Source organism: Zootoca vivipara, chromosome 1 (genome assembly GCF_965207765.1).
Source record: "Zootoca vivipara chromosome 1, rZooViv2.hap1.1, whole genome shotgun sequence".
Classification (NCBI taxonomy): domain Eukaryota; kingdom Metazoa; phylum Chordata; class Lepidosauria; order Squamata; family Lacertidae; genus Zootoca; species Zootoca vivipara.
In genome coordinates, this window is record NC_142582.1 from 21,900,363 (window position 1) to 21,927,341 (window position 26,979).

General features: G+C 42.0%; 1 protein-coding gene across 6 annotated transcripts in view; it reads right to left on the minus strand.

Moving 5' to 3' along the window:
- Nucleotides 1-2,507: 2,507 nt before the first annotated feature.
- Nucleotides 2,508-26,979, minus strand: part of SESTD1 (SEC14 and spectrin domain containing 1) — a 57,017-nt gene continuing 32,545 nt past the window's right edge. For all 6 annotated transcript variants that reach the window (XM_088676765.1, XM_088676759.1, XM_088676781.1 and 3 more), the window contains 11 exons: nt 25,961-26,016; nt 24,608-24,823; nt 20,284-20,402; nt 12,598-12,792; nt 11,508-11,622; nt 9,462-9,621; nt 7,611-7,692; nt 7,114-7,236; nt 5,750-5,941; nt 5,531-5,652; nt 2,508-3,248 (listed from right to left, as the gene is read on the minus strand). In XM_088676765.1, the coding sequence (XP_088532891.1) occupies nt 3,119-3,248; nt 5,531-5,652; nt 5,750-5,941; nt 7,114-7,236; nt 7,611-7,692; nt 9,462-9,621; nt 11,508-11,622; nt 12,598-12,792; nt 20,284-20,402; nt 24,608-24,823; nt 25,961-26,016 (1,510 nt within the window). In that variant the 3' untranslated portion in view covers nt 2,508-3,118. The remainder of the gene's footprint in view (nt 3,249-5,530; nt 5,653-5,749; nt 5,942-7,113; nt 7,237-7,610; nt 7,693-9,461; nt 9,622-11,507; nt 11,623-12,597; nt 12,793-20,283; nt 20,403-24,607; nt 24,824-25,960; nt 26,017-26,979) is intronic.

The following is a 26,979-nucleotide window of genomic DNA, read 5'->3' on the forward strand; positions in this document are numbered from 1 at the left end:
ATGTACTGTAAACCTTATTTTCAATTACATAAATGTACTGTAAAAGTAAGTGAAATGTAGCGGTTTATTATGTTTATTAATGCACGTTAAATGTAATTATAGTTTTCTTGCCAAAGAGCATTGAGAGATTATGTCTGCAATGACTGCACTAGAATCATTACAGATTTGACAATTTCAATTATGCGTAAGCAGCTTAGTTGAGTACAGCAGAGAAGCAGAGAGAGGGGGGGGGGGAGAGAAATCACTTACAAATTATGGACATATCCATGAAGGTTTTCTAGAAAACAAAAAAAAATCAGGAGACCATTAACCTGTTCTGCTTTCCAACCAATGCAAGGAATTAATCACAGGGCTCCAGATCTCTTATTCCATATTACTCCCCCCCCCCCCGAGTATTTCTAGCACCTTTGGTAACAGCTTCACTGGGAAGTATGTGGGAAATGTTTAATGACATTTAGGGATGCATGAGCTTCTCACTCTTTGCCCTGAAAGGGCAGAATCCTTCCCAAGTGGCCAAAGCTATTACTCACAATGGAGTGTGACCTTTCCGTGCATTCACTCTGAACATATGCAAGATGCTCAATCCTGCCTTTTCTCCCTATTTGAGAACCCTCCTCTACAAAGGGAAAGGAGAAAGTAGAACACTTGCTTTTGCAGATCAGGCTGAGCTTACTCCTGTAGCCCAGTCTCCAATGAGATATGCTCTGTGCCCTATCAACACTCAAAAGGAACCCATTTTAGCATCCTTCTGTCACAACTCCTCTGTCACCAGGGAGCAGGTGCGGCTACACATCCTCAATGAGAGAAGACTCTCCAAATGATGTTGAAGCTCCGAAGGCTCCCAGGAACCTTCTGCCCAGCATTCCTGGAGTACAAAGCATTTTCTCCCACCAATGAGACAGCCTGTAGGCTGGGGACGCAGAATGTCTTTTGCCCCCGCAGCCCTAGGGGAGTTCCCTGAGGTAACAGGAGGATGAGGATGTGGCAGCTTTGACAGGCATAACCCTGAGCTGCCTTCTCTCAGCAGGCTACCATCAGGGATGTTTCTGATCTCCCACGAAGGATGAAGACAAGTGGGAAAATTGACATTGGCAATCTCTCCTGATCAATTTCCTGTGACGTCTCCAATGACATCTGCGTAAGGTGAGGGATGTGATGTGTCTGTGTTTGTGCTAAGGGGAAGGATTGCAACCTTCCAACATAGATCTGCGCCCTCCCCCATTTTCTTGAAAAAGAAAATACGGGAAGCAAGAAACCACCCGTGAATTTCCATAATGCCAGCGGTACAATTCAGCACGCTTTGGACAAAACGGAGATCGTTTAACAAAGGGTTGCCTCCAGTGCAGCTTTAAGTAACTAGTTTCATCAGAGCAATAATTCATGTTTGCGCATGGAACTGCCCACTCTCCTCACCCCCCACCTAAAGTATGTCTGTGTAACCCCTCCACCCAATCATTCAGAGCAGATTGCTACCCATCTTATCAGGCCATGTGTCTTGGGAAAGGAGCCTCTAAATACTATTCCCATGTCCAAACCAGTTTGGCAGCCCCTACAGACTTTGACTACATGAGAGGAAGGAAGCAGAGAAGGGAGTCATATGCGAGCTAGATTCCTAATGCCCAAATTGAAGCCTGCTTTTCAAATCAGCAGGATTAGTATAAAACTTTGCTCCTTTTAAGAGCCAAGGTGATAGAGCACTTTGAGTATCTTACACAGGGTAGCTAAAAAAACACAGGGGCATGTAAAACTGCATCTTGCTATAATCTTGCCTTTCTATGAGTTTTAAAAAACACTGAAAATCCCATACTGCATAAATATAAAATATTTTTTATTTGGCTTTTGCAGATTGAAAGAGCAAATACACATAATTATGCCCTATGTGTAATAATCTTTTATTACAATATGTAGCATTTATCGATTTGGGAAATTGCATACCCACTACCTATTTAACATGAGTTTATTCAGGAAAGAGCATGTTAACTAAAAGAACACACTTGCAATGTTCACTAGTACAGAAAGTGGAGGGGGGGGAAGAGAAAAAGAATGGCATGTTGGAGGGGAAACTCATCCCAAGAAACCCTCTCATCATTCATTATCTGAATAGTTCCACTTGCTTCCTTATCTCTCTTCAGCTTTTCTTTTTAGAACATTCAAATTTCCTTCTTCCCTTTCTGCAGAGAGCTGTACATAGGAAAGATGCACGTTCTCTGCCACACCTCTCACGAAGGCAGGAGGAAATTGAGCACCAATATTGCTGATAAGTGCCTCCCTTTTCTCTTTTCTGCTTGGCACAGATCTTTTGAATTTAGCCAACAGAAGAAATGTGAGGCTTCCTTCCTTCTGGACTCATCTATTTTCCCCCACCCCTGATCCAGACTGTGCATTCATTTCACGTTGTAAGAGAGAAGCTGAGTGGAGGAATGTTTGTTCCGAAGTTGCAAGGCAAAGGAAGGGGCTGCCCTTCCCACTGCTACACATTAGGAAATACAGGCTTGCGTAAAAGATGGTAAGATTTTAAAAAGATGGATTTTATTAAGCACAAAACAGCTTTCAATACATTATCCATACAAATTGGAAGGAGGAAACCAACTATAATGAATTTCAAAAGATTTGATGGGCAGGATGTATATTGGCACAATAAAAGGGACCATTTGAAAAGTAATACAAATTATAACTATAGGGTCACCACTGTCTAAACAACAGATAGCTTGCCTACAGCCTAAAAAATACTACATCATCTGGAGAATAAGGAGAATTACTATTCTGTACGGAACTTGTACTTATTAGCACCATTCAAAGCTTGTATCAGCTGCTTAGGCAAAGAAGCACCTGACTGGTTTGGAGGGGGGGGGGAAGCTTCAGAAAAAAGAAAGGTTCAGTGCAATATTTTCAGTTCCTTTTGATAATATTTAAAGTCTATGGTTTCATAGCATGTTAAATAATTATGGCTTGGTAGAAATACACTGTTAAGATGTAGAGTAAGTTTTTACTTCAAGAAGGACGGGATTCTTTCATAACAGCTGTAGAAATGCGTTTTAATGTATTATGGCAGGCGCAGAATGCAGATGACATGCTGGGGTAACGTAGAGACATCTTATGAACTGGCAAATGGACACTATTAGCTCTCTGTTGTACAGATTTCTGGTTGTCTCAGCTGCTGTTTTTTCAAACAAACCAGCCTTATCTTCTCTCTAATGTGTTCAGCTGTAGAAGCCATATCACTCGGGCTCCCAAAGTACTGTTCAGTACTGAAACAAAGAAAAAACAAGCAAGGCACATGGGATTTGTTCTCAGTGCATACCAATTTGATTAACACACACACACACACACAATTGCTTTCCACTACATCTGGCTAGTACAGTACTGAATGTCTTAGGATGAGGTCCCAGACCTGACTGATGTTATGCCACCATTATTTTTATACCAGACTCAACCTTGATAGTACATATTCGAACTAATGTGATTTGTTTGGAGAGGCTTCAATTTATGAGCAATAAACATTGCATTCATTCATTTAATTCTACTCTGTGAAGCAATTGATAGGCACGCATCTTGATTAAAGATACCTTTTGATGAAATGGAAAGGCAATTGTAAAGAAATCAATTTTATTTAAATACAGTGGTGCCTCGCTAGACGAATGCCCTAAGACGAATTTTCCGCTATACGAATAGGTTTTGCGATCGGAGGTTGCCTCGCAAGACGATGAGGTTTTTTATGGCTGCTGCTTCGTCTTGCGAAGCGTGGCCATAAAAACCTCTGATTGCAAAACCTAGCGAGAGGGGCATTCGTCTAGCAAAAGGGGAACCAGCTGTAGCAAGGAAAGAAGGCAAAGGAAGATCAGCTGATCTTCCTTTGCCTTCTCCCTGTGCTGCAGCTGGTTCCCCTTTGTGTTCCGCTGGTCTCTGCCGGTGAGGGGCAACTGGCAGAGACCAGCGGAACACAAAGGTCTGTAGTGCAGGAAGAAGGGAGGGAGAAGTGGAGGAACGGATCCGTTCCCCCACTTCTCCCCCCACTGCCACACCATGGACACGCGGGAGCATAGGACGGGGCTTCGGAGAAGTGCTGCGCCTTTCTGAAGCCCCGTCCGATGTCGGCTTTGTGCCGGGCAGCGGCTCCTCTGCTTCTCCCGCAGCAGCCTGGCACACAGCTGCTTGCCTCGGCAGGCAAGCCAGCTTTGTGCTGGGCGGCGGTGGGAGAAGCGGTTCCTCTGCTTCTCCTGCAGCAGCCTGGCACACAGCTGCTTCCCTGGCACACAGCCAGGTGGCGGCTGCCAAGGGAAGCGAAACCGGCTTTGTGCCAGGCGGCGGCGGGAGAAGCAGAGAAGCGGCGGCGGCTGCCGAGGGAAGCCGGCTTTGGCTTGGCGGGAGCGGGAAGAAGGGGAGGAATTCCTTCCCTTCTTCCTGCCGCGGCCAAGCCAGTCCCCGAGCCTAAGTGCGGCGCGGCGGGGTTTTTTGCCGTTTGCCTTCCCCGAGCCAAGGGTGAGGCAAATTGCGAAAAGCATCCACTGTGCCTCACTTCGGCGCAGGGGCTGGCTTGGCGGCAGTGGGAAGAAGGGGAGGAATTCCTCCCCTTCTTCCTACCACCGCCAAGCCAGTCCCTAGCGGGGGCTTTTCACCGTTTGCGTTCCCTCAAGGGCGGGGGGAAGCGCAGGATCTTCCCTGCGCTTCCCCCCCATCCCGCCCGACACAGCGGGGGATCGTAGCGGGCTTCTCAAGCCCCCTACGATCCCCGCTGTGTGACAGGCGAGATGTGGGGGAAACGCAGGAAAGATTCTGCGCTTCCCCCCCATCCCGCCCGACACAGCGGGGATCATAGGGGGCTTCTCAAGCCCCCTAGGATCCCCACTGTGTGACAGGCGAGATGCGGGGAAAGCACAGGATCTTTCCTGCGTTTCCCCCCATCCCGCCCGACACAGCGGGGGATCGTCCCGCTTGTCCCTCCCCCCCGCCTGACAGATCCGGCATTTGGCTCCGTCGGGCGGGGGAAGGGAGAAGCGGAGCATCGGACCGGTCCTCCGCTTGTGCCTCCCCCCGCCCGACAGATCCGGCAACCCCAGGATCTGTGCTTTCTGTCGGGCGGGGGGGGGGGAGAGGAACGAACGGGGAGAAAGGGCTGCTTTCTCCTCCTTCATTCCTCACCCCCTGCCACCGACAGCAAGGAGAGTTGTGGGGCTGTTGCCGCCTGTCTTCCTGCCTTCCAGGGAGCCAAGCGAGCAAGCGCCGCCACTGCCGCCAGTCCCCCGGAGCCCATAGGAACGCATTAATTAACTTTTAATGTGTTCCTATGGGAAACGGTGCCTCGCAAGACGAATTTTTCGTTGGATGAATTGACAATCGGAACGAATAAAATTCGTCTAGCGAGGCACCATTGTATTTAACTTTTTGCTATAGTATCTGAGTACTTGTTCTTTTTCCAAATTGAGTATTTCAGCTACAGTATTTGTATGTCTCCCTCATTTAAAATCTGTTTGACTTGTATTGCAAACTGAAGCATTTTAGAATAATCAAATTCCAAGGATGAGCTACATACCCATCAGGATAAACAACAGGTACTGTTAATCTATCCAGAAGTGATTTTCCAACAGCTTCAATTTCTTCAAATTGTTCCTGGTCATGTATAGATTCAGGCTGGTCTGGGCATTCTTGCAAAACCTGTAACAAAGTGGTATTAAGAAAAAGAAAATTGCTTCCAGAGTTCACTTAAAACAACAGAGCAATATCCGTATGTTGGTAGCTGGTAGCAACTAACTTTTTCAGCATTTGAATGGAAAGCGACAGCCATCTCCAGCCTAGTTACTCGCTCTTCGGAAGTGATGGTGAATTGTTTCCAGACTCTGTTCAGCTTTGGAAGCGTGTCTCCCGAGGACCTAGAAGTGCATCGCAGAGACTGACACAAAACGACGGTAGCCTGTAGTAACTGCCTTCCATAATCATAAGTACTCTATAAAAAGGAAAAAGAAGAAAGATGTAAAATTTCAATCTCAAATCCTTGGAGAGATCTAACTACAAAAGAGCGACACATCGGCAAGAAACAAAATATCTCAAACGTAAGTCACAAGGCGTTCTTGCACTTCATTTGACTATTAACACATCGGCCTACTTTTCCAAATGCAAGAACAAACTGCAATGGCCTTGCTTGGGAAATCCAACTGAACAATGAAAGCCGAGGGAAACAGAAAGCTAACCCTTGGTCTGAACAACTGACTTGGGGGGTAGGGGATGCACACACTTTTATGGATGGAGGCCTTTTGCAGAAACCCATAGAGGTGCTTTGAGAACAGAAAACATTCTCCCCTCGCTAAGCCCACTATGGTTTTTTTAAAATCCACTCGCCTGCACAACAACAGCAAGTACCAGACTCTCTGGCCTGCACCCCTGCCTAGGTCTCAAATATTCAGCACAAAGATCCCATATTCTTCCACCTTTGTGTTCTCTGTGAACTGCGAAGGAGTCAAGGAGCACAGTGACAAGGTAAACATCTTCACTTCCTGTCCCCGTTCTGCTTTTCATGAAAAAAGGACCCTATGGCTGTCTCCCCCCCCCTTCCTGCTGGGCCTTTCCATTAAGGTGCTGAGAGTGCCCCCCTGAAAAGCTCTGAGTAACAACAGAGGAACACCCTCCTCTGGATCTACACAGCAATTAACATCTGCTTAGTAAAACCACGTCAAAACCTTTGGTCCCTTGCTTTTGGACACAGTAGTCCTATTATTTATCATTTACTTGTCTGAACACACTAGTTCCTTTATCAAATCAAATAACTGATCTGGGAAGTAATTTTAAAAAAATGCAGAGCATTGCCTAGGGTACATGGAGTAACCACTCCACATTTGTCAGATATGAATTCAAGCATTTCAAAATCAATCTTGTACATTTTATGACGCATGAAAACACTTTAGGGGGGGGGACTGTGGTTGTCCCCAAGGGGATGTTCCAATAGAATAATCTTGTCAGATCTAGCCAAGGTTTCTGGCAATCAGAACTGTACTCAGAAAACAAGCTCAGCAAATAGTCTAAATGAAAATGCTAATTTTAAATATCGATGAGAAGGCTTAGAGGCAGCTTTCTAGTGACCCACCTAGCCTGCTTACACAGTGAAAGAAATCCTTCATATACCTGTGCTACATCAACAAATTTTCGATGCTTTTCCAACAAAATTTTGGTTTCTTGAGCTTCGTCCCCCAGGCGGGTATGGGTCTTCAGTAGAGCATCGAGTAATTCACTTAACCATTCTACTGCCTAGAGGAAAGAGTAGAAACAGACTGTAAAACAGAAAACATTTAAACTAACACAATCCATCTGTCACGGATGTGCTCAATAAGTAATAAGAGGTCTGCAGTGTATTTTAGAGGGGTGCCCAAACACCCAAAACTATTCAATTTCCAAAACTTGTTTGACTAGGCTCTCTCTCTTTTTGAATACAGGTAGGTAGCCGTGTTGGTCTGGATCGAAGTAAAATAAAAAAAATTCCTTCAGTAGCACCTTAAAGACCAACTAAGTTTTTATTTTGGTATGAGCTTTCGTGTGCATGCACACTTCTTCAGATACTTCTCTTTTTGAAGTAAGTTTATATGAACAACACTGGCCACAATAAATATGCAGCTCAATCTCACCTGAGCAGCATCCTCTTCACATTTAAAGAGCTGAACCATTTGAAGCATCTTTAATCGTCTGACATCTACCATGTCTTCACATCTGTGAAAGCCGGAATAATAAGCAACCACATCAGAAAGCTAAACACTCTTGCCTAGCACTCAGCCCATCACTCCCGTCGTAGACACAGCACATGAACAATTCCTCTTTCTTTCATGTGCCACTAAAGATTGGGTAGGGTTGCCATATTTCAAAAAGTGAAAATCGGGACACAAAAGTTGTTGAACGTTTTTGGGCAAACTTGTTATTTTTAAGGAAATTTGCCAAAAACTACACTTCCAACATGCCATCCATCCCGATTTTCCTGGACATCTAGCGATTTTCCACCAGGACAATTTTTCCAATGGCCGAAAATCCCGGCTATGTCTGGGAAATTCTGGACGTATGGCAACCCTAAGCTTGGGTAAAAATATTACTACAACATACCATGATTATATATATATATATATATATATATATATATATATATATATATATATATATGAAAGGGCTTGTTCGAAAAAAATCAGCACTTGATAAGCACTATCATTTCTTGGCCAACATAGTTCCCCATAGTTCTCCAATGATGCGCGATAGTCTTATTGAATAGTCTTATTCAATATAGTTGAATAAGTCCACTGGTTTCAATGGGTCTATTCTTAGTATGACTAATATTAGGTTTCACCTGATATACCTATGTAAGTACTGTTATCGTACTGTTTTTAGTTTAACTGAGGTTTCTGGCCCAACAAAAACACTGCATTTCCCCCCCCCCAAAAAAAATGACCTTTAAAAAATTGTCCATATCCTATTCTGGTCGCTTAAATACTTATCATGAATTAATAGCACACAATCCAGGGCAGATGGAGGGAAAGCCTAAACCATTTCCTTGTGAAGGGATATAATTTCTTTTAGCTATAGCTATTCCCATATAACATATGAGTACTGAAAAAGCTACATTGGCTCCCAGCACGTTTCTGAGCACAATTCAAAGTGTTGGTGCTGACCTTTAAAGCCCTAAATGGCCTCGGTCCAGTATACCTGAAGGAGCGTCTCCACCTCCATCATTCTGCCCGGACACTGAGGTCCTTCTGGCAGTTCCCTCACTGCAAAATGTGAGGTTACAGGGAACCAGACAGAAGGCCTTCTCGGTGGTGGCACCCGCCCTGTGGAACACCCTGTGGAACATCAGATGTCAAGGAAAGAAACAACTATCTAACTTATAGAAGACATCTGATAGCAGCCCTGTTTAGGGAAGTTTTTAATGTTTGACGTTTTCTTGTGCTTTTAATTTTCTGTTGGGAGCCAACCTCCATCTCTGTGTGGCTTTTGCAGTGGACATTTCTTGGGGTGTAGAGAAAGTAGCAGCAGCAGCAGAACCTTTTTTGCTCATAGAGAAGCAGGAAATGGAGACTGAGATTGGCAGCCTCAGAGTCTTAGTATCAGGGGAGAAAGGTTTAATATTTAAACACTACAAGATAATCATCTGATAGATAAATCCTAAGGACTTTCGAGACTGGTTTCAGTTCATTTTTTTAGTCCAAACTTGTAAAGAATACATTATTATTATTTTCAGTTTTCAGATATAAGCAGATCAGGGTTTTGTTCATGATTCAAGTTATTCCCTTTCATGATTAACTCTGGCACATTATGATATCTTAACATTCTCTTTTAAAAGAATACCACAACTGCAGTTGCTGAGTTATCAAAAGGCATCAAGTGAACTAAGGCAATTTTAAAGTCATACAGAATTTTCACACAAAATGGCACAGTTAAGAGAACTTCTGAGCTAGAGGGAACTTTTCAGGGCTGCTAAGCAGCATAATTATTACCTTTGCTTCCTGAGCTGCATGTCTTCCATCACTCCCTGGATGTGATCAACATTCTCTTTGTTTTCCGTGGTTACATCTTTTCCATAAGCCCAAGATGCCTGGTTAGATATTTGATCAAGAAGACTTTGACCTTTTTCACGCAAACCTTGCAGACCTAAGTCTAAGGCACAAAAAACCCAAATTCTTTGTTTCGTAGAACTAGTACGTTTCCCACCCTCAAACAGGTGCAAATGTGAACAAATGGCATATTCTCTCTGCTCATGAATTTCTGTCCAATTCTCTCCTCATGCAGGTGCGAGTTTTGTTTGCAGTGATTTCACTCAATAAACAACCCGTCACTTAACTTACTAGACTTCAAAATGAGTAGGTTTGGCAATCAAAAGCTGCCATTCAATCCTAATTGTGTACACATACAGATAGCTAGTGTTTAAGTTTCCTATTGCATCTTCTTCTTTTTTTTAAAGTATAATTTCTTACAGTCACAAAGTTAGTATTTATTATAGGGAGAGGTCACAGCTTACTAGCAAAACGTACAACTTCCATGCTGAATGACCCAGGTTGAAACCCTGGTGTCACCAGTTAAAAAAGAAATACTAAGGGCTAAGGAAGGCTGAAGCACAGTAGAAGACAGTGACCAATTGTCTGACTCAGTATAAGGCAGCTTTATATGTTAATTATTTGTGTCCCTTCCAGTCTTACGAACTGCTATCACACAGCAGGGATTTTGAAGTTTTCCCTCTTTCTTAATTTGACTATTGTATGCATTATCTCGGTTTTAACAGGTGTTTTTCAAAATGAAAGAGATTAGTTTTCTTCTTAAAAGGTAAAAGACCCCTGACAGTTAAGTCCAGTTGTAGATGATTCTGGAATTGTGGCACTCATCTCGCTTTAGAGGCCGAGGGAGCTAGAATTTGTCCGCAGTTTTTCTGGGTCATGAGGCCAGCATGACTAAGCCGCTTCTGGCGCAACGGAACACCGAAACCAGAGCAGCGCATGGAAATGTCGTTTACCTTCCCGCTGCAGCAGTACCTATTTATCTACTTGCACTTTTGGGTGGCGTTTTTGAACTGCTAGGTTGGCAGGAGCTGGGACCAAGCAACGGGAACTCACCCCGTCGTGGGGATTCAAACCGCCGACCTTCTGATCAGCAAGCCCAAGAGGCTCAGTGGTTTAGACCACAGCGCCACCCACATCCCTAGTTTTCTTCTTAAAGCTTTGTAAATACTGACACAAATCTTCAAGAGTCCTCCACATGATAACTGTTAATTAAGCTAAGGGGATCCATATGATCACAAGGGGCAGCAGGCTGAAGACATGTGTGTTTTTTTCCACCCTCACTGTAATGTTCAAACACTGAACACTGGTGTCTGAAAGAGGAAAGCCTTAAATGCACAGACCTTTACATGCACAGACTTCCAAGAGAGCTGGAACCCCAATAGCATGGAGTCTCAAAATGTAAGGAGGTCTATGCATAGATGCTGTCCATCTGTAATGTCCAGTCTCAACACATGGACCTACATGTGATTTAATACACGAAAGCAGCTTTGGAAGTTTTCAGCCTTGGAAGCAGGTGGCTTGTCAGGGATTCATGTACACTGTTTATGATGTTTCCTTGCTGCAATACAAATGAATTTATATGTACTGTTAAGACTTTTACGTCCCAACAGTATTTGAGCCAATTGCAAAAGGAAGCCAAGAGTTTGCATCCAAAATCCAAACAACTGTAAAGCAAATCCAATTGTTCGATTAGGCTTGCCCCCCCCCCCACATCACACTGTTGTTGTTTTTAAAAGAAAGGGAATTGTAATTATCCCCCAGAGAAGGAAAGGGATTGCCGGGGGGGGGGGGTGCGCATCTGAGAAAAGGCCTTCCATGCTCACCCAATCTCTTCTGCATGCATTGTTGAATTGTGGCCAGAAAGGTCCGTTTTCCTCTCTATGCTTAGTTAAGAACGCGAGAGAAAAATCAATGTATACTTTAAAATTTATTTTCCCCAATTGTTCACTGTTTTATAGATCTGGAGATTTCTACAATGTTTGGGCTTACCAACACTTTTCAGTTTCTCTTCAAGTAGCTTTAGAGTTTGCTGAATTGACGTCCCGTCTGCTGGTGCGACATCAACACACAACATCCCTAGTAGGCCGTCTAGTTGCTGAGACAACTGAAAAAGACAGCAAGAAAAACCCCAGGTATCATATTACTTCAAAAACCTGTATTTCTCATGCTTCCACCAAGGATGTGCTGCAATAATGGCAGGGTGTGCTGTGACACACACACACACACACACACACACACAGAGAGAGAGAGAGAGAGAGAGAGAGAGAGAGAGCGCTAACTGCAAAGGGAGATAAAACTAGGAGATAGGGAAGTTCACAGGCAGATGACCTGAACAGCAGATGCTTCTCACCAAACACCCTTCATCACCCTTTCTACCAGTCTCCAATGATCAAGATGTGGACTCCCAACAAGACCCGATATGCCTCTTTGTGTGTGTGTGTGTGTGTGTGTGTGTGTGTGTGTGTGAAGACATTGATAAGGGCCCCACGTACAAACAGAGTGGAAGAGGGCCAATAGTTTAAGATGAAGAAAAGTAATCACTTCTGGCCATTACAAAACAGGAGCTTATACAAAACAGGAGGAGAAGCAGGATGTGCTTTAAACTGACTGTCAGATAAGCACCGACACTAAGCACCGTGGTCATGACATTCTACAGTAGTCAACGCCCAATGCCTTCTCTCAAGAGCAATAAAAATAAGCCTCCTCAAAGACTATAAATTCATCAGAATCTTTCTACAGCATTGCAATAAATTTTAGCTGGGGCAATCAGAATAAGACCCACTCTTTGACTACTGATTCAAAACCCTATATATTTGACTTTTTATTTCTATTCTTTGTATATTGTATTGTTGTTTTATTGCTATGGCCGATGGCTGACGCAAATAAAGATGCATTCATTTTTTTCTTAAAAAAAAACAACCTCATAAAACAGAAGGCTTTAGCTCTTGAACGTCCTCAGAAATGGATTGGTATATTTTGGAATTTGTTCATTCCTAAAAACCAGTTGGAACTGTTGGTCATCTGTAGTAATCGTCACACAGCAAGACTGTACAGTGAGTACGAATGCATACTGACTTACTTCTTGGGCAACGCCATGGAAATCAAGTGCTGCTTGCAACAGATTCTGCCTGAACTCCAGTTGACTGGCTTGCCGGTAACAAACATCACTTAACTGCTGCTGTAATGCTTTCAGTTCCACAAGGTCTTCTTCATCCCCAGCATTTAACAAAGCTGCAATCTGTTGATTAAGTTCCACATACACTGCAAACCACTCCTGCAAAAACAGCACAGCAGAAAGTATATCAGAACTGCAATGCTTTTTAATGTTCTTTTTAAGACAGCCTGTGTGTGTGCGCGCACACACACACATCTTATTACGCAGGTTTACATATGCTTCTGTCTAACAGTAATGCATTAAACCAGTAGCACACAGACATGCTCAAGTCTCCGTCCATATCAAGTCGGAAATGTCATGTCTTTTTCAACTAAGCAATTCTGTCATTCAGCAAAATCAGTCGTGGACCCTTGGAACCGTTTTCAGCAAGTCCTCTTTTTCTCATCATCTTAGGATTTCTGGGTTTCCCCCTGCTGCCTTGCCAAAGTCCAGCCTCTCATTCATTCTCTAAGCTTATGCTCTTATCCGGTCTCTTTAATTTTCCCCCTACTGCAATATCCTGTTCTTTAGCCCGGTAGGCTTTTTAAAAACGAACTTTCATCTATTTAGCACACACAGCAACATGTATTCAACTGATCGTCTTCTCTACTTGTTCCCTTGATCACATCCCTCTTCCCTCCCTCCTCGCTGCAGCTTTCCTTTCCATTGCCTCTGCAACTTCATAGAATTTCAGCAGCCTCTTATCCTTCAGTATTATCAGGAGTGCACATCAGTTATCTTGCTGGTTTATTATTTATACGGCATTTCTATAGTTGTGCACACTGTGCAACACTGATCACATTTAGCTCACGGATCAGGGTGGATAAAAATCAATGGTTTTTTAAAAAAATAAAAATCAGATTTTTAAAATAAGGATTTGTTTTAAGTTTTTCATGTGTGCTAAAACTCAGTCTAAGTTTTTTCTTTTTAAAGAATTGTTTAACCACATCAATTAACAAACATGGATACATATGCTATAATGTTACTGTTTTAGTTAAATTGTTTAAATTGTTATTAAGGAAATGATTATTTTTCTCCTTCTAATAAAGTGCAGCAGAAAAGTTGTTCAAATATAAACAGTTAACTTATTAAATTTCACAATAATTTCATAATTATCTGTCTATGTATTTCTAATAGTATAATCAAATCATTAATTTTTGATGTAACTGTAAAAACTACTCTGAAAAATTATTATTCCAAAAAACGAAATCTTCATCTGGTTGTAAATATTAAGATTATACCAGCAAGAATTAGTCTTTCTGTAAAAGAAGAAGAAGATTTAAATCAAGTCTTACTGAGTAGTGATTTAAATTGGGATTTAAACAGATTAAAATCCACCCTGTCAAGGATAGCGTATAAGACAAATGGGCGTATAAGACGACCCCCCCCCACTTTTCCAGTTAAAATATAGAGTTTGGGATAAACTCGCCGTATAAGAAATACGACCCGGCGTATAAGACGACCCCTGACTTTTGAGAAGATTTTCCTAGGTTAAAAAGCAGTCCTATACACAGGAATATACAGTAACTTGCTGGTGCAACCGAGACCCAAGAGACGCAACAGGATACACTGGACAAAAGCAGACAGACAGATGGGCAAGCGCCTCCACACTTCTGCTCTAATAACCCTTGAGTGCCAGTGTGAATGTACAGCGCATACAACTTTTGAACATCTACCCTGCATGAGATCTGTGAACATGCAAAAAACACAAAAGAACATCCTCTTCTTGGTGTTTCCTTATTCTAAAGCTCCTCTTCTTCCAACAGCCTCTGCCCAAGGTGGAATTTCTAGGTTGATCTTCTCAAACCATTAGGCCACACAGGCTCCCAGGGAAACATTTCCGCCCCCAGTTGCACTTTTTACTACATGCAGCTATGCTGCTAGTGCCCAATTTAGGAATTTAACTTGAAAGCTTGTTAATGGATGAACAGGATACCTTGAAAGCCACCCCTTCCCATATGAACCTGCCAGCTTAGGACTTGCCTCAGAAGTCTGATCATGAAAAGTACCCACCTCCCTGCACAGGGGTGACCCGAGACATCTAGCACCTGACCAAATGGTGGCTCACCCCTGCCAGGAAAGAAGGGGTGAGTCAAGGTCTACATCAGGAACAAGGGAGGGATAAAGATCTATATTGAGATCTGTGGCCCCTGTGGATCCTGCTGCCCGAAGCGGTCTTCTAACCTGACCTCATGTGTGAGCCGGCCCTGTCCCTGCAGTAGCCTACCAAAGCTCTCTATCCTGCATTTAAATGAGCAACCTAAAAACTATTTTATTTCAGGCAAGCTTAGGTTTCATTGCATATTTTTATTTTTTTAAAAATCATATATTCCAAATTGTTATAATTTCATGTTATTTTTTTGTTACCTGCCCCAGTAATTTAATGGAAATGCAGTATTATCAAGAAAACAAACAAACAAACAAACAAATTAAGAGGCTGTTGTGCCTTGACTTCCCTTTCCAGCTAGAGTGGTATAATTTCACCACTTCCGTGTGTGTTCTTATAATCACTTTTCTACTTTGTTTTTGTCTAGTCACATATTCTAGTGACAAATCTTTTTGGGGGGAAAGTCTGTCTTCTATATGCACTCATTATCTATCATGGTTTGAACCTAATCACTGTCTGAAAACTGCTAGGCAGTAGATAGCAATAATGTCACCTTTCTAAACAGACTATGACTCAGGCCTTTAAAAGGTGGAAGGGAAGGCAATGACTCAGATTTAAATGAATATTTAAACTATTTTGCAGTGCCAGTGGAATAAATGGCATCTGTAGTAAGACTATTGCTTGCAATAAAGTCAGAATCCTTTTTAGTAAACACAGTTAAAAAGTAATTAGCTAGTAAATCAATGAGACAGCAGATTAAAGAAACACTTGAGTTATTTAAAAGGCTTTTATGTATATAAAGGCAGTAACTTCTAATTGCTGCCTTGCGCAACCTTGGTGTCAATTTCAAAAATCTGGCAGCAAGAGACAGATTGACTGATGTTGCCATAATGCTTTATTTACTAAGGAATCTTTTGAAACGATTAGAAATTCATGAGGTTCCAAAGACTTCCACTGGTGGTCCTCTAATCTGGACCTAATCTGTAACTTTAGCTTTTGTCACTTTCAGTATATATGCTGCCCAAAGGTCTCTGTAGGTATGGGGAACCTGTTACGATGGTCCTCCAAGAATCCAACTTGGAAGCCCAGCCCCAGCAAGGTGAGTCGGTGATGACATAAGTATTGTGAAAGAAGCCATATTGTCTACTAATGGTCAGGCTGAAATGCAATGTCAGAACTTGACAGTATCTTAAGAACTCACTTTACAAAAATCAATGCAGTTAATGTGGATTGAAGTACAAAAACACAAGATACTGGATGCAACACAACATCTAAAGAAACAATGTAATTTATTGACCATGCTAACAAAGGAGTGTGCATTAATCTTCACTCAACCCATCTTGAGTATTTTAAGTAATGAACTTAAAATCTACTATGTGGTCCAAATCAGATTTCGATTGGTGGAGATAGAGCAGGGGAGGATAACCCCTTTGGGAGGAGGGGCAGCAAATAAGGGGCAATATCCAACCAATTTGTTCTGTCAGCAGAAATATAACAGAACTCCCCCTTCTCTCACGTGCCCTGCACCCTCACCAAATCTGCTCCACGTGGCTGGGGGAAAACCCATAACAGGTTTGGATAGCACAGAGATCCGCGAGAAAGCCCCCGGAGGTGGGGAAAGCTCCTTCCGGCCGAAGGGAACAGAAGAATGCCAAAAAACAGGGCAGAAAGTAGAGCGCCGAGCCCTGCGCCGGCTCCTTGGTTGCCGCCTGCGCACACACACCACCCGACAGCTGATCGGCGGAAGCGCCCGCCCGCACGGAAACAAAGCGGCGGCGGCGGCAAGCACAAGGAGGACCCGCGAAAGGAAACCTGTAGGAAGGAAAACCTGCAAAGAAAAAGGGCGAGGAGGAAGGCAGGCGGGCCTGGATGAATCCAGCAGGAGGTAAGACGATCGGGAGCTTCAGAGGCTGATCCGATCACGCGAGGTGGCCGGGGTGAAAGAGGCTGCGTTCCCACCTCCGGGTGAATTTAAAAGTGGGCAAGCCCCGCCTCCCGGCCGACCCTATTGGTCAGCCCAGGTATGACGGAGACGGGAACTCCCATCTCGCGAGGGGGCTGAACTCTCAGCCCCCATCGTGAGCATTTGGTCAGGCCATGCCCACAACACCACCTCCGTGTGATGCGGAAGTGGTTTTGTGCAAGCAGAAATCCTTGCACTGATGGAATGAGTTAGTTGGAAACAACTCAAATTTAATAAATAAGCAATAATAATAATAATTATAATAATTATAATAATAATAATTAAGTTATACCCCACCCATCTGGCTGGGTTTCCCCAGCCACTCTGGGCGGCTTCCGACCGAATATTAAAAACAGTACAGCATCAAACATTAAAAACTTCCCTAAATAGGGCCGCCTTCAGTTGTCTTCTAAATGTAAAATAGTTGTTTATTGCCTTGACATCTGCTGGGAGGGTGTTCCACAGGGCGGGTGCCACTACCGAGAAGGCCCTCTGTCTGGTTCCCTGTAACCTCACTTCTCGCAATGAGGGAACCGCCAGTAGGCCCTCGGTGCTGGATCTCAGTGTCCGGGCTGAATGGTGGGGGTGGAGACGCTCCTTCAGGTATACAGGACCGAGGCCGTTAAATAAATTTAAAAGTCTTGGCATGAGGACTGGATCAGCCTCACCCCAAACTTTTTTTTTAACCTCTTAAATAAGACCTCACCAATATTGGAAATAACAAAGGGAAAAAAGAAGTAGGAGACTCAGCAATGGATCCCCAATGTAGCTGAGCACTCTGATTAGGATGAAACTATGCCGTCCAAGTCATATGGATTATTTGTTTAGTGGGGTGGGTGTGCTTCTGATCTGATCTGTACGGTCAGCTGAGGTGGTGGGGCTGTGTGTCTTGAGCACACATGCTAATAAGTGGCCCAAAGTGGCCAAGAGTGAATGCAGCCCTCAGGTCAAAAAAGGTTAGCAACCTTTGCAGCTGCTGAGTAAGCAGAGAGGGAGAAACTCTGCCCAGAAGGAAGATTATCAGCTAAGAAAACTACCTGCGATTTATTGGGCTTTATGAAATGTTAATACTTCAAAAGGTCAAGGATACCCTTTTAATCTCTCTTTGCCATGGCAAAGTACCAAGAAGAAACTGACACTGTGATTTCAGAACTAGTTTGATCACTTCATTCCAGAGATGAGTAAATGAGGCACAAGTTAAGATAGAAAAAACTAGTGCTGGCCATACAGGCTGAAAAATGGGAGATACTTGGGATAGCATATCAGGAGTAACAAAACTTCCCCCTGCCAAGTTATTATAATTTAAACCTTTAGAAGGCATCTCAAGGCAGCCCTGTTTAGGGAAGCTTTTAATGTTTGATGGATTTCTGTATTTTAATGTTTTGTTGGAAGCCGCCCAGAGTGGCTGGGGGAACCCAGCCAGATGGGCAGGGTATTAATAATAATAATAATAATAATAATAATAATAATAATAATAATTTAAACTGGGAAATGCCTTTCTTCACGCTGGAATCTGTGCCCCGGGCAGATCAGCGAGACTATTGTGACGTCATAAGTGAAAGGAATCTGTTTTCTGCATAGAGGTTTTGAACTGTTTACCAGAAAGGAGATCTGAAACAAGTTGACAAGTTTGATTCGGAATTGTAACAGTTCTTTTTATAAATGGCTACAAGAGTTTTAAAGTAACAAAAGACCTTTAAGATGATATTTTACAGCCAGTTGGGATACAACACAAAAGCCTAAAGAAAGGAGATATAAGCTGCACCATTTCCTGTTTTCCATTCTGCTGTGTCCTTGAAGGAGCAAAAATGTCAACAGAAGAATATACACCTGGCTGTCAAGAGACTGTTTTAAAACTTTTGTGGAAACTTGAAAGTGGAATAAAAAAGAATAGTTTACAGATGGAAATAACAAAACAAACTTTGCAGGAAAAGGAAGTATGTGAGGAAATCTTGGAAAGGGATGAAAAGGAAGAAAAAACTGTTGAATTTGTCATCAAGGATAAGGTGGAAGTTTATCCAGAAGAAATGGAAAGAGAATTTTATCAAGACCTGCTATGGAATATTGTTCCCCCAGAGATGGGAGAACAAGACTTATTTAAGGAACAGGATTCCTGCACAGAACAGAGATTACAAAAGAGATGTGATGGAGTAACTACCAGAGATTGGCAAAATAGACTTATGATGGAATTAGGGGGGCAGCAGGGGGGGAATAAGGAACATTGGTAAAAGGGGAAAGTGTTGTTTTTCTTTATGGCATGGATGAATTTGGTTTGAAATTGGGCTGTTTTTATGGAATCCGCTGAATCAAATGGGAGACCCCGAGACCAGGGGGAAGAAGAGGTAGTATAGTTAATAAAAAGTATTAAAGTTATTTGGGGAAAGTAAAAGAAATGTTCAGTCCTATGGGAATTCTTGGAAGTAAATTTTGGGCTAGGGAAGGAAATATAAGATTGAATTTGATTGAAATAAGATATTTGATTAATAAAAGATAAATGTATTCTATGTGAAAATAGAAGTAAATATAAAGGGAAGATGTATAGTTATTTTGGGGTAGTTGGGCGATTTCTTCCTCTGTTCGTCTCTTCCGTCTTGGAACCCCTCAGTGGCAGGGGGGTGGGTTCTGGGATGGGTGGTGGGTGGGGAGAGTCTCAGCTGGAAAAAGGACCACTTCTATCTATCTTTATTCACCCTGGGGACTCCTGGTGGCAGGGGGAGGCCCGGGGATGGAGGAAATGGGAGGGGTGGGAAGTAAAATTAAAAGAAATAACAAGAAAGAGGATAGCATAGAAATATGATTAGGTTATTGAAAAATGATAAAAAATTATGAGATATGAAAACTGCTAAAGATTTTAAATTGAAAATCAGAAAGGGGGGGTGGAGGGAGTCCACAAGATAATGTTTAGTAAAATAAGATAAGTTATACGTATTTGTATTTGTATCTGTATTTTCTTGTTATTTTTAATTTTTTTGTTATATCTGTTTTATGTGTGTATTTAAAAAACATCCTCCAAGTAGAGAACATGATGTCTTTTGAATGTAGACAGTGGTCAGAGTTGTCTCCTTCCCCCCAATTCTCCATTCAGTTCACATCAACCCCAATATGTTCTATCCTCCAGTGTTTGAACTGGAAAAACAAAATCTGCCTTTGCCAGTCATCAAACAATCTATGCTCCGAGATTATGTATGATCTTAAACTGAGCAATTAAGTAATTACAATAAGTGGCTCCCAGAAAGAAAGAAAAGATGACATATATTACCCCTAAATCAATGCTTCCTTTTTGTGTTTTCAATCTCATCAGAAACACGATCACTCTCCTTTAAAAGAATAAAAATTAGTATACTGCCGTGACATTAGAATTTAATTAATAATGATTAAGATCACCAGCACAGTCTGTTGCAGAAGAATAGGTGCAGTTTTATATAGCTCATAAATCACTGTCTAAAATTCGCTAGAAAAATGTCACATGAAAATGTTGCACATAATGAATTATATATAAGAACAATCATGCAGTAACTTCCTCGGGAAAATGGAAACTCACACTGTGTTGACTTTCAATCTCTTCATGTTTCTGTTGCAAAGCTTGTGAGGCTCTAATTGAATCACCTATCCCCCACTGGGTTCTAAGCTGTTCTGTGCCGGGTCCTTCAAGCCAGTTCACTACCTGTTGATCGAAACAGCAACATTTTCACCACAGCAAATAATTAAACACACACGATCAAGACTGATTTTTAAAAGAAATTATTGTTATTCAGATTTTGCTTAAAATAAAGTTCGCTTTTAATGGCAACATGTTCTCTACCTCAAGATAAATAAAGGCAGTGGGGGTCCTTAGTTCCTTTTAGGTGCATAAGCAACCTGGCAAGACTGATCAAACATTTCCCAATGCTTTTTCGGAGGAAGAATGTCTTCTTTGTGAACCTTAATAATATGTCGTCTCACATTAGAAACAGAGCATGAAGATATCTGGCTCATTCATTGTTTTGTCAATTCATATCTGTATTAGTATGTAAGATGAAAAGCTGGCTTCTTTAAGAAAACAGGGGTGGGGGTGGGGATTCTTTAGTTCCCCTGCTGAAATCTAAATTGTTCTAACTTGCAGAACTACAGCACCTGACTGTGTGTTTAGGGATAAATATCAGTATATGCTTCACTATTTGCTGCTCTTTTATATACAGGCTATTTGCAGGTTGCTTAACAGAGGCCTTAAATAGCAGGTGTCAAAACAGAACAGATGGGGCTGGATAAATATTTGTCAGAATTGGTTTCTGGAGCGATGGCTCCTACCTTGCACTACATAAGCCATCATAATGATCCTTCTGGCCCAACCTACATGTACAGCAACAGAAAATGAGAACTATCTGCTTCCTACCAAGGGAAACATAAGAGATAATGGTGTTCAAGAGGAAACATACTAGGACACTAATAACAAGCAGGCTGTACCTCCTAAATATGGAAAGGAAAACAAATGACAAAGGCTGCTCCGAACATTCGTGAGGATTAACACTGGCAGCTGTCCGTGTAGTAGGGTGGCTGTTCTCACCTGAGACTGCACAGGCGGGATTCAATCTGGTGTTCCCGTGGGTGTGTTTGCACCATGAGGACCTCACCTCTGCCCACCTGCCTCCAGGTAAGGAGCAGCAACACAACCAATCAGAAGTTAGGTAAGCGCCACTGCCCCACCACTACTGGTAGGAACATACGGCATAAACCTTTTGATTCTTTTCACCTTTGCCCACTTCTACAGCAGCATCCTGCACTGCGTACTTTTGAAACTTCCACACGTTTTACAATCAGGACTAGGGAGAAACTACTAATAAGGAAGCAGGGCTGGGGGGGGGGCAGTGTCAAAAAGCTGCCACACAAGCCAGAAGTCTAGCTCCGAGGGCCTTCTGGCAGTTCGCTCCTTGTGAAAAGTGAAGTTACAGAGAACCAGGCAGAGGGCCTTCTCGGTAGTGGCGCCTGCCCTGTGGAACGCCCTCCCATCAGATGCCAAGGAGATGAATAACTATATACAGTGGTACCTCGCAAGACGAATGCCTCGCGCAACGAAAAACTCGCAAGACGAAAGCATTTTGCAATGTTTTTGGTGACTTGCAAGACGACATTTTCTATGGCCGCGCTTCACAAGACGAAATTATCGCAAGACGAAGCAACTCTCGGAACGAATTTTCGTCTTGCGAGGCACCACTGTAATCTGTAAAAGACCTCTGAAGGCAGCCCTGTAGTGGGATGCTTTTAATGTGTGATGTTCTGTTGTGTTGTTTCTGTATATTATGTTGGAAGCTTCTCAGAGCGGCTGGGGCAACCAAATCAGATGGGCAGGGTACAAATAATACAGGTATGCCCCGCGGAGGACCTTAAGGTCCACAAACAACAATATTCTGGAGATCCCGAGCCATAAGGTGGCTAGATTGGCCTCAACTAGGGCCAGGGCCTTTTCAGCATTGGCCCCAACTTGGTGGAGCGCTCTTTCACAGGAAACCAGGGCCCTGTGGGATTTGTCATCTTTCCGCAGGGCCTGCAAGACAGAGCCTTTGGGTTGGGTTCAGTCTGACCCCTGTGTTTTCCTCCCTCATGGTTTGGATTTATGGACTACTTAAAATGAGGCTGCATTTTAAATTTTAATATTGTATTTTAATCTGTATTTTAATTAATTCTTTTCTTTTCTTTTTTATGTCTTACTGTAATTTTATTGGTGTTAGCTGCCCTGAGCCCAGTTTTGACTGGGGAGGGCGGGCTATAAATAAAAATTTATTATTATTATTATTAAAAGTAATAATAAGGCAACCACTAGCATTTTTGTTGCTTGCACCACGAAAATACATGTGAGGACACCTCAACCATACATCTGATATGCGGACAGTTAGTCTAAGCTAGTGATTATCTATTTTACAGTTACTAAACAGCAAGAATGAAAACTCCTACTGCAGTAATTCTCAAATGATACTGCAAATCATCCCTTGGCATCGTCCTGTTTCTATTTCTCTTAGTTCAGTTTCCTCTTTTTATCACCAAGAAGACATATACTTCTGATATACCTGGACAACTAGTGTAACAATATGATTTTTGATCACTTCTGCTCCTAAGATCTTTAGAATTATTATTATTATTATTATTATTTTAAAAAAGGTCTTCCTTCTGGCTCCCCATTTAGATATCTTCTCAGATATCTTCTAAATAAAAACATAGATGAATGCTCAATTTCTTTGCCTGAAAAAGTTCAATTCATTTACCATGCAGCTTCAGTAACACAGGCAGAGCAAATGGATGGCAATTTCTAATCAGAATGATGCAAATTGAGGTTGATGCCCCAGTAAACAAGTCTATTTAAATGCATTAATGATGGCAGTTTGCCAAACTAGGTTATAAACCTCATTCCAATCAGCCCATATTTGCTCAGATGACTCGAATGCTCAAGTTACCACAGAAATAAGTATAATATTTTGTTTCTTTTATACCTATGTAATATCCATGTCTGACTGTGTTTTTTTAAAAAAAAACACTTAAAGAGAGATTTAAAAGTGAAAGAAATGATTATTCTAGAATACTGTGAAGTAGAATATTTTGATTTCCTGCCTCTCCAGTATTTAAAATGGTGAAGGTTCATGTGCAAAGCATCTAAAATATAAACACATTCAATTTCAAATAATAGGCCTGGGGAAATGAATGAATTGATTTCATTTCCTTTATTATCTCGACAGAGACATTGTCTGAAGAAGTGTTGAAAGCATCAATTACATGCCAATTTCCCAAGCACCAGCCCAACCCTTCATGACCTTTTAGCATACAATTCATTAAACGGGTTTTTACTCACTATAGTCAGGAAGAGCCTTGTATGACAACTGTTCTTTTGGATTTTGATCAATGGATATGCTAACCCTATTTATCTATTAATCACTAGACAGACTAATTATCTTGTTTATATTAAATCACTATTTAAAAGAAGAAGCAAGAGCCACCCAACAACCTTCGCTTTACTACCCTGTAGTTGCTTCCATTCAATTTTATTGGTAGTTGAACCCCAAATCTACCAGAAATAGATCGGCATTCTTAACTGCTTTGACAACACAACAAGTTAAGTGGGTGCAATTAAGACTACTCTGTAATATCCCAACAATGTAAGAAAGCTTCAAAACCAGCCCAAATGCTGAGCCATAGCTAACCTGCTTCGTCACATGACAGAACAAAGTGACACATAGGGTTGGGGAAGACCAATAGCGACAAGGCTGTAGGTCTCATGTCGTGAGGGAGACTGTCTCAATAAAGAAACGGACACACAAACAAGCACACAAGCACACACACACACACGGATAGCTAAAAGCCTTTATTCCAAGCTACTGACCACATCTAGTAGCATGAGTCCTCAGTGCATTCTGCTAGACTTATTTAATGGAATGTACAGTGGTGCCTTGCTTAACGAATGCCCTGCTTAACGAAATTTCCGCTTAACGAAAGGATTTTTCGAGCGGAGCTTGCCTCGCTAGACGAATGCGTTTTACGAAAAATTCGTCTAGCGAATCACAGTTTCCCATAGGAATGCATTGAAATTCAATTAATGCGTTCCTATGGGCAAAAAAAAATCCAAAAAAAATCAATGCATTCCTATGGGATTCGCTAGACGAATTTTTCGCTATAAGAAAAGACCCGTGGAACAAATTAATTTCGTCTAGCGAGGCACCACTGTATTGAGCAGCCAGAGTTTGTAAGTGAGGTTGGGGGAACTCTACCGATACTATAATCTGGCTGTATTCATACATACAAAGTAAGAAGAAGATGCAGAAGAGTAAGAAAATCTGCTAGACCGAGCCTATTGGGTGCGCTGTTAACAACGAATGATATAAACCAAGTGGGACTTGGGGTACCTACCTGCATTACCTTCTGCTGAATCTCCTCTAGCTGAGAGCGCTTGCTCCGTTGCCTGCATACTTCTTGGTACCGTGTATATTGCTCTCTGAGCGAGTCTAGCAACTTCATAACCTGGGGCTGAGCAAGCAGTTCGTCATCCATGGGAGACCACGAAACCCCTCCGTCCGAACCATTAAAGCGGCGTTGTTGCAATTCAGATAACAGCTCATGACCTTGAATGGTTGGAGAATTAAAACTGAGCATTCAAATGATGCCTCAAGATGTGGCATAGTCAGGTTAAAAGGAGCTAGGGTGTAAAAGACTCGAGATAAAAGGAAGATAGCTTGTGGTAGGCTAAAAGTGAAAGGGGGGGGTTGTTCGTATTATGGGTTATGATAAATCACTTTCAGATCCTATGCAACTTTCCCTCGGGGGTGACAGTAACAGCATGATAAAAAAAAATCTTCTGTATATGAAAATATGGAACGGTTCACAAATTTGAAGGTAACCCTTGCACCGGACAGATGCTTAGCGAGGGTATAAAATGGGGAGTCATGGAGACACTGGGTAAAGATTCACTGATCAGTGATGTCAAAGACATTATCCAGTGGGTGCCTGGGCATTCACACAGCTGCATTTCAGATAGCAGTCCAAGTTACAATGACAATTTTTTTTTATTCTTAACTTTTCTTAAACTTGTAAGCCATTAATGAAATGCAAGGGATACAGATTATATGAATTTATATATTTTTTTAAATGATATTGAGCACCAGTTACAACAGCAAAGAGCTAACGTTTAATGTTCCCACTGACTCCAATTGCAGACATGCTTAACTTTTGCTGCAAAAATGAAACAATCCCTAAATAAACAACTGTACTTCCTTGAGGAATGGTACCCAGATCCTGAGGAATGGATGAGCCAAAAAATTATTGCACTGGAAACTAATGTAGGCCCAAAGTCTACATTTTCTTTTTCCATATCCATAATAAAAAAATTAAGTAAGCATATATCCAAGTATATGCTCCCCATTATGCTTCCCAATTGATTTATAAAGTAACTTAAATTGTTAACTGTCTTCTTGGCATTCTCAGAGCTTGATTAGCAATTCCAACAGAAAAGGAGACCAGAATATATATCCACAGCTGCGGTTCCCAGAAATGGAAGAGGAGAACAGCAGAGGGAGGGAAATGTACTTTTAAGTAAATAAGGAAGATATTCAAAACACTTATTATTCTGTTTAGTTAACACTCCTCCACCAAGAACAAGTCTAACACACCAAGAACAAAGCTGTAGCATTATATACTATCCATATCCAAAACAATTCACAAAATCCATGAATTAAAGAAAAACGATGCCATAGTGGGTATACCTGTCTGCAGAACTGTTTCAGGATCAACAGATGGAAGGAAATTCAAGTCTATAGACCTTGAAATAGAAAGGCAAATGGCTGTTACTTACTTAACGTTGATAACTGAAGTTTCAAGCATTGAATACAAGTATATAGCTTCTTGACTTATATAAAACATTCAAAGAAAATTTCACATTTTTTCTTTACCTGGCATCATTTTCTTTGTCAAAAACCATTTTTGGCAATGTCAAAAAAGAAAAAGAGACAAAGAGGGATCGAAGTTTCAGAAATATTGGCATACTTGACACCGTAGGCTATTTTTCTTTTCAGTTACTTTTCATACAAGATAAAAAATAGCCTAGGCATTCTCAATCTTGGGGGGGGGCCACTAATGAGACACTAATAAGTATTCAACTACATTTTCTGCATTAGGACAAGGATTAGTGCTTAATTCAAGGAGATTCTCCCCATCTCCTCCCCCTACACCACCCCTGGAGGGTCAGGGGAACTCCCAAAACAGATGCAGCAGGTGTGCTGGGGTGGGTGTGTTCCATTAAGCAAGGAGAAATAAATACAGTGGAACCTTGGGTTGTGAACGTGATCCGTGAGGGAGGCATGTTTGCAACCCACAGCATTCGCAACCCGCAGCGCTGCGTCTGCGCATGACGCAATTCGGTGCTTATGGGCATGCGCCGATACCTGGAAGTAACCCATTCTAGTACTTCCGGGTTCAGCGTGTCCATATCCCAAAAATGCGCAACCCGCAGCCATTGCAACCCGAGGTATGACTGTGATATTTTGCACAAATGGAACCCCAGTAGTCTCCATGGAAAAAGCAAGTGTCATTGTCACCTAAAATCCACGCATCTCACAACCTGGCTGAGACCGAAATAATGCATTTTAAGGAGACCTAGGAAGATAGCGGGAACTGGAAACTACAGCTATACATTCCTAGGGAGTGACAAATGGTTCCATTATAAATACTACCTGTAGATACAAACAAAAATTCAAATTTGGGGGCACCAGAAAGAGCAGAAAAT